This window comes from Camponotus floridanus, unplaced genomic scaffold, assembly GCF_003227725.1.
Source record: "Camponotus floridanus strain SB8 unplaced genomic scaffold, Cflo_v7.5 scaffold23, whole genome shotgun sequence".
In the NCBI taxonomy this organism is placed as follows: domain Eukaryota; kingdom Metazoa; phylum Arthropoda; class Insecta; order Hymenoptera; family Formicidae; genus Camponotus; species Camponotus floridanus.
Genome location: NW_020229359.1, coordinates 212,705 through 226,225, shown reverse-complemented (window position 1 = coordinate 226,225; position 13,521 = coordinate 212,705). Strand labels below are relative to the sequence as shown.

Below are 13,521 nucleotides of genomic sequence, written 5' to 3'. Positions count from 1 at the left end.
TATAAACTTATATATAAACATATTTTTCAAAATATTATATAAATATAAAAATATCCAACTATTTTTGGTTATTACATACATTTTTATTTTAAAGCTATCAAACTTTGACGATCTCGCAAGAGATATTACTAGAATTCCATTTATCGCCGAGAGCCGGTTTCACGCTCAATCTTGCATAAGCGTGTTTGTGCATGCGTTCCGGATTCAGAGTCACGCACTCGTTAATCACTTTGCAATAACATCGCATATCGGATGGTAAAATTAACACGTGCGGTTGTTGATCGAAAAATGCATGCTTTTCCCATAAATCCGTGTCCACGTTTAGGTCCTCGAACGGAGGATACACGGGATAGAAACATGTTTGAGCGAGCACATGATCAGCCAGACGACCAAGTCGGTCACCGGTTACGTTTCTGAAAATAATGCACGCATTTTCATATTTTTTGTAAAAAAAATATATTTCTTGTATATAAAATATGCATTATAGATGTAACTGAAAAATATTATCTCATTGTCATCACATTTTATAATAATTACACTGTGATACTCACGATATCTCCTCTTTTCCGATGTGTTTGATTACATCGACTGACGTGACTCCGATCTTTAAGCCGGCAACATCCAATATACAGGGATCTGGCATTAATTTTAAATTCCGATAATTTTGCAACAACTTTTTGTTAAAAACAGCATACTCAGGTGTTGGAAATATAGGTTCGTGATGTGCGTCGCGATTAGAAGCCACCAACACGACTTGCGTGTTTTTCCTGTAATAATAGGATACATATAATTATAATAAAAACAGAAATAATCTACAAATCAATCTGTATATAATTATGAGGAGAAATATTCTATATTACTTCGTTGATTCCATTATCCTCGTGAGAATCTTTTCGAAGAATTCCTGATGCGTATCCCTAATGAGATTATTTTGTACTTCGGGGTGCGTGTATTCGAGGAAAGGCCCGACGAGGATCAAAACGTGCGGCTCGTCTGACGCAATCTTCTCCATCAAATCCCATAACGGCTGGTAAAGCGTGTTACTGAGCGCGGTAAACGGGCCCGCCGCGACGAAGATGTTAATCTTCGATTCGAGTCTAGGCGCGGATGCGGACGGCGCGTATGCCTTCGCGAATATCTGATTTACATATAAAGCATCGCCTATCGGGTTGGTGGCCTCGACCGCTACAATCTGCCCAGAAAATACAGAGTATTGTTTCAGATTGCGAAAATCCAGCTCGATCGAGTCGGCCATCGAAGCGCCTCTCCGTCTCGTGCAACCTTCCAACGTCACCGTATTCGCGGATTCCTTCTTCACGTTGACGCGACCGAATGTCCGGAAGTGCGTCTGGTTCACGCTTCGTACGTTCTTTACGTAACGCAATTCGGCAGTGGCGTTACCGGTCATCGCCGACCACGTTTTGAACAGTCTGCTGCCTAGACGTCGACACACCGACGTGAGAAGATGTCCCTGTTTCGACAGGATCTCGTACATGTACCTTGCGTCGACGGGAACATGCGGTTCGTCGGACTTCGTGATTTCGACTTCGTAATCTCCTGTCCTCTTCCATGACGCGACGCTCTCGCCGGTGAAGAGCAGGATCTTTCCTTTGTCCGTTGCATTACGCAGATTCGACGTGCTTCTAAAAACAATTACACGATTTTTTGTGGATAACGAGATATATATATATATATAAACTTAGTTTTTCTATTTCATTATATAATATCAATTGTTTCATAGAAATGATGCAATGTTTCACAATCATAAAGTTAAAAGGTAATCGTAATAAATTTTTGAATTGATTATAAAAAACAAAGTTAGAGAAGAACTTATTAATATTTATAATTTGTTATAAGAAAAAATGCTTATAATTATTTGATATTAAAGCTAAAAAAATACATTCATTAATATTACGATTAATATTACGATTAATAATAATAATCATACATTTCTGGAAACAATGTAAGAGAACGTACTAGAAACTTTGTGTGTTAATATAGTCAAAAAAATGTAAAACGGATCAAACTGAATCCCATTAAAAAAATATCAATCAAATTATTTTTAAATTTCGAAAAATTTGCTTGTGATATATTTTTGTCTTTCAAATAAATAATTGTTTTTCTCAGAATTGTTATTTTGCATTATCAAAAACAGATAAAGTATTTTATTCAAATTTGATGAAAGACAGCTGTACACATACACCAATTTTTTAAAATTAATATCTCAATAATTATTTATCAGAGAAAAGATGATACAAGATTTTTCGATTCGGTTCGATCCTAGAAATATATTAGAATATTGCTCAATTTTTGTTTACATCCTTATACATAAAATTTCAGTCCATTAATAATACTAGACTCGAGCTGCTCAAAAAACCTCTGCTTACGAGTTTTCGGCGTAGCTAGCTGATGAAAACGAAAACTCTGCGACTCTGGTTTTATCCGTCTGAGCATCTGTATCAATCTCTGGACTTCGCGCGCGCTGCAACGAGACAAAAGAAAACAGACGCATTATCCATCTTTTGCACATCAAACTCATCAATCAATCCGTAAGATAAACGTATCAACATAAACGCACATAAACGTTTAATTAAACAACTTCTTTCTGAACCATCTTATATTTCTAAATTAGAGATTATATATTACACAACTGCAGAGAAAAATTCGCTCTCGTGTGTGTAATATATATTTTACATTTTTTAAATATAATTTAAGATAATCTGGAGATAAGCTTTTCAGTTATTATATCGATATTTATTTTTCTGAATACAATACACACGTATAAGGAATAAATGATGCAATAATACGCTAAATAAGACGGAATTGTATAAATATATACCTGTACAATATTCTTTCCTAAACACTAAATCTAATAAGATAAGGTTGAGCGCTTACTATGTATATTTACAATCATTATCACGCAATATTTAAAGACGTTTTATAGATATATCTTCAAAGCAGAGATATCTGGAAACTTATATTTCCTAATTTTTCGAGTTTTTTACAAACGATATAGATCATACATTACGTGTAAATATATGTAACGTAGCAAAATAATAGGATACGAGACACATAAATTTTACGAAACACAAAACACATACGTATTTTAATGATACACGTACATTCGAAGAAGGTGCTTCCGGTATCAAGATAGATTACCGTAGAAGAGTATGTATCTAGTCACGAAATAATACGATGCACGTGCACTAAATTCATACTCGTCTATGGAATTACTTTCTTTCTCTAAAATTTCAATCCATTTACCACGATATCTCAGAGTTGTCGTCTCATCTTGAAATATCTCGGAGATTTACTATTCAACCGGTCAATCTAGAAAGAACGCATTACTTTACGATGCATAGTTACTCCTCGATTATAAAGAGTCAAATGACGCACGCGTTTGTCTCATCAGCTGATTGTTGTCAGGCTGCGCTTCGTCAATTTTGGCGATCGATTTCTATCGGATTTCAGCTGCGATGCTCGAACGTGCTTAATGAGTGTGGATCTAGTCACAACTTTATCGACCGTGCACTAGACCGCCACTCATTCGGCAAATTCGGAAAGGAATCGTCTCCGGCCTTGTGGTCTCTCTCCTCCTCCGGGAGTGGGCTTGATCCCGCAAACGCAAAAGAAAAAAAAAATGAAAAAAAAACGCCTCGCTAGCACGTTGTGTGCACGCGAATACAGTAAGGAAACAACGACGACAATCGCCATTTACTGGTTATAGAAAGGTTAACTGCGATTAACCTGTCCGCTCTCTTAACGTTCGCTTTATTACGCATTGTTTCAATCAAGTTCAGAGACAGTCCCGCTCGTTCGCGTTTCGATGCCGTCCGATCCGCTCGATCCCAGTCGAGCGGCTCGTTCTAGGTTTCGAAACGTACGCCTGGCCTGCAGTCGCGTACGTTACGTTACGTTACACGAGTAACGTTCCTTCGCACACACGTAACATGTCCTGTCTCCCTCTCACGCTTCTCTTTCTTTCTCTTTCTCTCTCTCTCTCTCTTTCTCTCTCTTCCACGTTGAGTGCGCGACGAAGCGCGAAGGTTTCGTCCCGAGCGTTAGCAAAACAAATTTTTTTTATGGCAAAAAATATTTTGATGCGGCAAAGGTTTGTCCGACGAGATATGAAGGATGTCTAATAAATTGTAAGATGTAAGGAGAATGTTCTCGAGAAAACTCAAGGTTCACGACTCATTTCGTTGTGTAAACTTCGTTTATCATTGTGTAGACTACTATTCGTATCTGTGTCCGTAAATATTTTGGTTGGAATTTCGTTGGAAATTATATTATCCGTTTTTATCGAAAGCTGACACGCGATACAGAAAATATACATAAAAGATACAGGAGATACACTGATTTGTTGGGATTTTCTAACTTGATAATTTCGTTGCGTATATCGACGAAAGCTACGTAATGCTAATCTCGCAATGTATATAATCGATATAAAAATAAAAATTCGCTATCTATTTAATAAGTAACCTCACGCACAGATTTGTTTCTATATATAAATTATTAGAACATAAAATGTACAAATATACAGTCGCTAAAAAAAAAACGTATTAAATCTCTCTAAAATTTAAATAAAATTTTACTACATTTACACTTTAATAAAATTTAATTCCTGAAAAGGAATTCTTGAATTGTCTAATCAAACTTCAAAACTTTTTCTTTTTGTTAAAAGAAATCGACTATAAATTGCTCAAAAAAATTTGAAAATAAAAACAATGAATTCTTCGATATTTTGTACAGAAACAAATCTTTAGAGATTACTCACGAGACCGAAAGCGTCTCGAAATCGATTCCCTCTCTCTCCCTCTCTTCGCTCCGATATTTTATCTTTAACATTTCGTTCCCATGGAAAAAGTACGTTAAATTTCCAACGAAATTCCTCGGTCGTCCTCGCGTATGAACCCAACGAAACGAACCGACCGTCCCGATCGACTGTTCGCGCGCGCTTAGACATCCATGGATATTGATCTATCTCGTCTGAGTCACGCGGCGCAAAGGATAGAGATGAAAGAAATGCCCGACAGACCGAAAGCCGTGCGGGCGAGGGAAGAGATTGGAACAGTTGTTGCTCAATTGTGCTTAATTGATGGAGAGAAAGAGAGACAGAGAGAGAGAGAGAGAAACTGACATGTCTACGCCACGAGGAAACCGCTGCTCGAATGCGATATTCGCTGGATGCAAATTATTCGCGTTGCCGCCGATCGGCGGGACGGCTTGTTGTCGGCGATTCTCCGGCGAGCGATGGAAGAGAAAGTTTACGAGGAACGAAAGCTGATAACCATCGGCGAAAGATTCGCTGGAAAATTTCTTCCTCGCCGTTTCTCTTTCTTGAACGATCAAACGATTTTTTCCTCTTCTAATTTGAAAAAATAAAAAAATAATTATATATATATCAGCGATCTTGGAATATTAAAAATTCATGAATTTTACAAATATAAATAATAAAGTGAAAAAGAGAGAGACTCCACTTTAAGGCAGCGTTATTAGAAAGAATAATTCAAATCTTTTCACCGTTAAGGGAAACAATACATACTTTTTTTCGCTGCAATATATGACAAACGATAATTGAAAAAGTGTTAATTTCTAATCCTTAACAGATATAAAATTTGAATTTTACTCCCACACACTCATACCTTTCTATTCGCAGTTAAAGAAAATGATCTCCCTAGCGCAATCGTCTTTGAAAAAAATCCGGATTTACTTTCTGAGGATTACGAGGAGAATCGCCGTGTCGCGATCGGCGCAACAGGTTGCGGGGCGCTCAACAGGATTCATCGAACCAACGGTCGACGCACTCGTGGCCGCGCGGCGCGCATCTTCTCCCTAGGGGCGCGCATGCGCGCTCGCGTCCGCGCGGCGCGTATCACGCGCGGCGAGATCGATTCTCCGATTTCCGTCCGCGCGATCTCGCGATCGCGCGTCGCCGGCGAGTAGCGCGAACGCATCCGGGAGCCCCGCGATAATCGACGATGACTGTTCGCCTTTCGCGAGCCTCGCTCGCGCCGAGATCCATCATGGCCGCCAAAGTTGCCGCTTCTCTCGCGTTCCTCGTCGCATCGTCACGTAACCGCGCGTCGGGGATACGTAACTTTACAAAAACGACACCCACACGCGTGCACACACGCGGCCATCCGCGCGCGCGCGCGCGCGCGCAACGACGATTGACGCGCTCGCCGATTTTTCCTCGCCGGATCGATCGCTCGGCGATAAATTCGAAGCCAGAGGCCCGATTATTCTTCAGGGGAAATTCACTCGCGACGACGCCGTGTCAGACGACGCCGATGGTGGCGTTGCTCCGGCGACGCCATCGAGATTACCAAGCCGCGTAACGGCGGCCCTGCAACGATGCGGATCGCGTAACCGCGAGGTATAATAACTCGAGCACTGAGCGGAAAATAACGCGCGGGCGTGGGTCGCGCAAAGCGTGAATCCGAAGAGACATGCGCGAGCGCGAGCACGAACACGATTGACGAACCGACGACGGTACACTGGAGTCCTTGAAAACTGAAATCGTGCCCTTCGAAAGAAATCTGCTCGGATCTCGGGATAAGGGAGGGAGAAGGAAAGCCGTCTCTCTCTCTCTCTCCATCATCGCTGGAGCGGCGCGCTCCGTCCTCGTTCCACCAATAGAAACGAGTTGCCCCTCCCTCCCCACCTCTCCTTCCCAAAGAGTATCCTTCGTGGAAGGGAGAGGCGGGATAATCTGGACGGATTTTTACAGCGAGAATTGTGTATATATATACATATATATATAATGTGTACCTCCATCATGCGAGACGTCCTTTAACGACGTCTCTTTTTATGCCTCTCTAGGGATTTACCTGTCGGCGGGCAACGCGTTTCGAAAATTTCACGCAGGTCTCGGAAAAACTTCCAAGCACGAAAATTTTGAGCGAAAAGCGCAAAGGATACCATAAATCGACTGCATAGAATGCGAGAATGTTGACAGAATGACACGAAAATCGATTTTAATACATTTCTTAGTATTGTCTGAAAGGAAACCGTTTCGTTTCTACGTGTTTCAAAGGGATCGTTTCGTGATCCTTCCAAGAATAGCATTGTTATAAGGCACTTCAGGTATTGAGACGATTTCTGCCGTTCTGACAAACGGGTCTCGCATCCGTTAACATCCGTTCACGAATTCAAATTTAAGAATATTCAAGTATTTGCCATGTGGCAAACAAATCACATTTTAAAGATAAATCGATATGTATATTATTCCTTATAAAATTTATAAATTTATAATTTATATTAAATTAATAAAATTTATGATTTAATGAGATAAAAAGCAGTTTTTTATATTTCATATTTCAATTAATAAGAAATATCTTAAAGCTATATATTGTTATCTTTTATACAAATTTAATCAAATCAATAAAGATAAAAACTCACCTTTGGTGGTCTAGTTTCGGTACAGCCATACATGCTAAGCATATCATCGTTTTCACTATAATGTTCACATGTAAGGCACAATACATGAAAAAGCTCAAACTATTTTTAATTATGTTTGTCCATTCAAAGCAAAATAAAGGCGATTTTGTAAAATATTAAAGGATACGTATCTCTATTTGCACTAAATCCTTGTTTATCCATACTTTGTTTTCTATTTGTATTATTTCCCATGGTTAGGTCATGCAATTTATAATCCTTTTTCAAGATTGTGTTTTCCATCTTAATGAGACTGCCAAGAGTAGGATCAATGTCATTGTTGTTATTGACACAAAAAGTAAGCCACAATTCCGTAAGCTTCTCCACATCCACATTGTAAGATTCGCAAAGTTCGAAACCTACACAGATACATAAGTCATTAATTCCAATCGTATCAACTATTCAATTGAAATGTCAAGAGACAAAATTTCGAACATTTTTAATATATAAAATATAATCAACATAAAGTGTCAACACTAATATTTTAGTTGATTTAGACCAAGTTTTATTAACATTGTCTAAGCTTAATTTTGATTTAATTTCCATAATTCTTGTCTTTACAAAATTAGAGTTAAAGAAAAACATATTTATTTAACATTACTGATATTCTCTCTCTTGGAAATCTTTTAAATTGTAAATAGCTAAGATTTGTCAGTCTTAAAGTAAGGTTATATGAGGCTAAAGAGAAATAAAATCTGTGCATCCTTTTTGTGTTATATATAAAATAATCATTTTATAAAAACAGGTATATACATTCCTTTGATGTCGTTCAAGGATGTAATTTTAAACTTGTAAAATTTAATTTTCAACAATTTTTGCGTTCGTTATCAAATCAACATCATAAAGCGCGGGATCGTAATTTTAGGGAAAAAGATTATTGATAATTTTATGAATTATATAGGATCGAAGGAAAGTGCTTACATTTATCGAGAATGGCATCGCTTTCGACTTTACAGCCCAAGTCTTGGAACAAATTCCGCAGAGAATCCTTCCTTTCCATCTTGCACGCAGTTACACTTACCGCTCTCGTCCACTCTTGCCGCCAAAACTCGACAGGTTCAAAGTTCAAACCATAGATACGATAGTTGTATAGTTTCACAACTCCCTGTAAATATCTTATTAGCCAAAATAAAATGCGCATGCGCGAAATAAGTGAATCGATCAACGGTGTATTCAAACTTCTTTCTCTTTTTCCTAATTAAATAAAAAATATAGGGCATGTTTGTAATTAATTATGCTATATATTATATGTGAAATTAATATAGAATAAAAATATTAAAAATCTCGATTTTTCAGATATTTAAATAATCAAATTTAAACCATAAGTTTTAGTGTTTTATGTGTGTTGATTATTTAATTTGTTTACAAATAAATTATCCTGTGTATATATATGAAAGCGCATATATAAATTTACAAATATTTATTGTATTCTTAGAATAGAGAATCGTGTATATGTATATATTTTTAGTACAATTATATTCTTATATGTTCCATACAAACTCGAAATATTTTTGCTTTTAAATGCATTTTTTCTCATATTCGCAATGCACATTTAGCGCTAAATATAGCTATTCAAGTTTCATTTAAATTGTATGTGTACAAAATTTCACATGTTAGAAAAATATATAAAACTTAGCATATCAAGGGCAAATAGTATTTAGCGATAATCATGCTAGACATAATATCATTTTGTTCATACAATAACTATTCGCGTGTGGATATAACTTTATAAATAGTTAAACTTTTGCACGCAGTATATATAATTGTTAATCTATAGAAATAAAGTATTACAGAACTCAATATTTTTAAATACTGTAATATGTTTTAGCTCCATATGAATAATAAATATGAAGACGCTGCTCGCGGAATTTTTAAAATTTCAACAATTGAATTCACAGATACAGGTGCTCTGATTAATTATTTGTCGATACAAAATGATGTTTATCTTTATTCCAAAGCTCTATTAGTGTTTGAGATGTGTCTAAATTTGGAAATCTCTCTATCCACGATTGAATAAGTCCTGTAAATGAGGATTCATAATTCTTCAGCACCACATTATTAGAATCAAAACCTGAAACAAATAAAAAAATTAGAATTAAAAAAAAATTATTCGCAATAATTAACAATAGGTATACATATATAATTTAGATAGTGTGTGTGTGTGTGTGTGTGTGTGTGTGTGTGTGTGTGTGTATATATATATGTTTAAAGAATTATCTAAAGACAAGCAAAAAGCATGTCTTAATTTTGAGATATAGTTATTAATTTTCTATTTTATACGCACCATCAATAAATGTATTTGATTGAACAAAGATCTTCCTTGGCTCTTTGCGAGACAGAATTATGCTCCTCCAGCGAGCCCATGGATGTGGTCCATTTTCAGGCACTTCGCTATATCTGTCATACATTTCCTTAGCTGACTCAATGTCTCCCATACTCTTATAAACTTGCAATTTTAAGAGAAAATCTCCAATAGCTTTTTTACCGACCGTGAAGATCTTACTTCGATCTACAGTCATTAAAAGATTCTTTCCTTCTTCGGTTTCAACAACATTAACAAAATCCTGTCCTGCTTCTAGGCACACTCTAAGCAAAACATAGCGTGCTTGAGCGTGAGCTTGCGACCATGTCCCAGTGGATGGTTGATACATCTCAAAGGCCTTGGCAAAACCAGCCCACAACAGAGACAACCAGTTCACATAGACTATGTCATCTGCTTCAGATCCTTCATAACCAAATATATCCAACACTTCCTTTTCCAAGCTCAAATAAAGACCGACCGCCTCTGCCCTACATTCCTCGTACGAAGATCCCATAGCACCAAATTTGGAGTCGTAGGTCTCTCCTTTTAGAAAGTACTTATTTATCTTTTTTCCATTTAGAGGATTCTTTACGCTGTCGCGATCGAAATTGAAGCTATTCGAGTCTATCTGTTTGAAATATTTACCGGTACCATGGCCGAGAAGCTCGTGTAAACCAACTTGCACTTCGAAACTAGTTATTCTATACTTGTGCATTAACGCTTGGTCGGTTTCAGACAGAAACGGAATTATGCTGATGTCCTTCATATGCGCGGGTAAAACGTTTCCTAAAGATACATTTTTAAAACCTTCCGATTGCCTGATTTCATCGTAATTTGGAATATTTATTCCCGCTGGAATACAAGAACCTGCGAACGTCAGAATATCCAAGGAGGTAAAGTCCGGCCTCAAAAATGTGTCTTTCTCAAAATCGCTATTCCATGGTAATTTAGGAATCAATTCTTCAGCTCTGTTAACCAATGTAGCGAATTTCGCAGACATTTCTCTATTTACCATTGCCACGAAACCCTCAAATTCTCCTCGTTGACCTGCCGGGTCTCTATATGTTTCAATGAAGCCGATGTAAGTTTCGATAGCTGGTCCTTTATCCTTTATCCAAAGACGAGAACCATTTTTATGATCATTCAAAGATCCTGTTCTAAAATGATCAATGTACTTATCCAACATATCTTTCTCAATCTGATTGGATGCATATTCTTTGGCTTTTTTGAGGTTCTCCACAACAGGCACCAAAAGTTTACTATAATCTCCTCTCGTGATTTTAAATCTAGCATTTTCAAATGTTTCTTCGGGTAGCGTTATTTTAGGATCATCTGAAGTCTCCACAGATGCCAGCTTGATCTCATATAAATCAATGGATTTATCATTAGCTGCAGGATCGTGTATTGTTGTCTTGAAGCATCTTGCATTATAGGATTCTAGTCCCTTATGTTCCATAAATGCATTAACTTTATCTGCATCCTCTTTAGTACAGTTTGCAGAGAAATAAGTTGTGATACCTTTATCATTTAATCCTAATGACTTCAACTTGCCATCTAAGGAATATAGGGCATTTGATATATTGTCCCAAATATCATGTATCTCTGTGGAATTATCCTTATAGGCTTTTGAAGCTTTCACTATTGTTTCAAATGCATTTTTAGGAAGATTGGGAATAATTTTGGTATCACCCATAGCTTTGTAATTTCCTGCATTAGCAAATATTCCACAACTGTAAACTAGAAAAGCCTAAAAAAAAAAAAAGTATTCCATCATATTTTATAATTAATAATTTATAATAATTTTATAATAACATATTTTATAATAACATAATTTTATAATAACATATTTATTTAATAATTTAATAACAAAGAAAAAATGGTGAAAAAGGCAACATAAAAAGATATGCTAAAAAAATTCTTTTACCGTAAATTCATCTTCAGTAACATTGGCACATGTGGCAGCATTTTTCAATTCATCGATAGGTTCTGCTAGATAAATCTTGTGTAACAATGCAAATATCAATGGCGATTCTGGCGATGTTTGTATCAATACTATTAACCCTCCGTTCCACGCTGCTTGACTCAAATAATGGGCATATAATTTCTCATTTTGTGTCAAAGTTTTAAATGCAGTTTCACATTCTACTGTAACAACAGGCTGATTGTTGGGTAATGTATATAAAGTAATATCCACACTCATTGTCGAATATGCTTGCTTCTTACTAGAAAACAAAAAAAATTATAAATTTGAAGTTATCTATTAACAATATATTGCCTCAAATACAAATTCTTATCTATAATAAGCAACACAAATATTGCAAAAATAAATACACTTAATAATATTATTGGAAGTGCTATTCAACTATACTGCTACTGATGTACTCAAGAAAGAAATTTAGAAATCGGTGCATAATTTCCTGAAGATAAAGTTTTTGAAATTATATACATGTGAAAATTTGTTCTTGTGTTATTTATTATAATGTTTATTTGTAACAATAGAAAAGAAAGTGACAAAGTAATTTTTTGTATTTACAACTTTGGAACTCGCTGAAGATAAATGTATGTTAAAAGTACGTTATTAATAAGATATCACTTTTTTTTTATATAACGAGATGTCTAATTTGATATTCATATCGCACAGATATCACACACCACGAGTATCGTTTGCCACCTGACAATAAATTCTTGGCTTGCGTTCTTCTGCTTTGTACAATGGTTTCTATACAATTTGCTCGAGTAACTTTCGCGACGTATGGCAACGTAAGGTATGATCGCTTGCAGTTGGTGACAGCGATTGATCTGAGTGTATTTAAAACTTGTAACTTTAACATAATAGACACCTATATGTCAAGAGTTCTAAAGTATTAATCAAAAAAATGTGACGTAATGGAGTGATATATATGTTTACTTCGAGTGGTTATTTAATTTGCATGCCTTTCCCGTAAAATATGATAAATATTTTGATCACTTTTGAGTATCGCTACCAATAGGCATAACAAGAATGATATGAATGTAATTTCAAAAGGTTTTGAACTATTTTCCATTTACTTACCAAATTAAATAGGTAACAAAGGTAGAAGGCGAGAAGGCAGAAAGAAGATTGGCCAGAGCTTTAACAAGCTTTTTATATTAATCGGTAGATCGAGAAAGATAAGATAAACTCGTTTCAAAGATGCCTTAGGTATCATAAATGTATTCTTGTTACTATGCGGTCACTTTTCGAAAGAACGTATCGTGTCTAGATATTTTTTATGAATCGAGGCTATTTGAAATAATGCCTTATCATTTTATCATCTAGGAATTTTTATATTAAATATGCATTGAAATACTTGTGCATCATGATTGATTAAAAAAATGCAGAACAATATTTTTATGTATTAATTAATTTCACGTTGTAAAACATATATATGCTTTAAAAAAAAATTTCTTTCATTTTAAATTGCAGTCGAGCAAATCCTCCATTCTCAATTTCTTCTCCGAGTTCTGAAACATATTTTAATTAATCAGACGATTTAATTTATGTAAAAAGCAACAGAAATCCATCCGAGAAATAATTCTTTCTCTGACTTTAATTTTCTCTCAGAGAGAATGAGAGAAACCTGAGAGCGACCATCGCGCTTCAGCAGACGCATGTTCTGATGCGCCCCCTGAGAAAGTGGATATAAACTAAGTTGTTACACTCGGTAACAAACGTAATAAATGGTTCATGTCCATGATATGGTTCGTATCCGGACTACTCAGATATACTACTATGGCTGCGGTCGGGAAGATGCTTTGAA

General features: G+C 36.0%; 2 protein-coding genes across 3 annotated transcripts; both read right to left on the bottom strand.

Moving 5' to 3' along the window:
- Nucleotides 1-61: 61 nt before the first annotated feature.
- LOC105258242 (DNA polymerase alpha subunit B) lies at nt 62-8,478 on the bottom strand. Its single transcript, XM_011269378.2, has 7 exons — nt 8,362-8,478; nt 7,571-7,799; nt 7,405-7,459; nt 2,388-2,482; nt 861-1,643; nt 552-767; nt 62-413 (listed from the first exon to the last, which is right to left on the bottom strand). The coding sequence occupies exons 1-7, from the start codon at nt 8,438-8,440 to the stop codon at nt 98-100; spliced, it is 1,773 nt and encodes a 590-aa protein (XP_011267680.1). The 5' UTR covers nt 8,441-8,478; the 3' UTR covers nt 62-97.
- Nucleotides 8,479-8,911: 433 nt separating this feature from the next.
- Nucleotides 8,912-12,969, bottom strand: LOC105258241 (dipeptidyl peptidase 3). Of its 2 annotated transcripts, none has more exons than XM_011269376.3 (4): nt 12,395-12,628; nt 11,667-11,964; nt 9,725-11,489; nt 8,912-9,511 (listed from the first exon to the last, which is right to left on the bottom strand). In XM_011269376.3, the coding sequence occupies exons 1-4, from the start codon at nt 12,571-12,573 to the stop codon at nt 9,354-9,356; spliced, it is 2,400 nt and encodes a 799-aa protein (XP_011267678.1). In that variant the 5' UTR covers nt 12,574-12,628; the 3' UTR covers nt 8,912-9,353. The 2 variants fall into 2 exon arrangements, with proteins under 2 accessions (XP_011267678.1, XP_011267679.1); XM_011269377.3 differs by lacking the exon at nt 12,395-12,628 and adding an exon at nt 12,795-12,969 and having other exon boundaries at nt 8,914-9,511.
- Nucleotides 12,970-13,521: the final 552 nt, after the last annotated feature.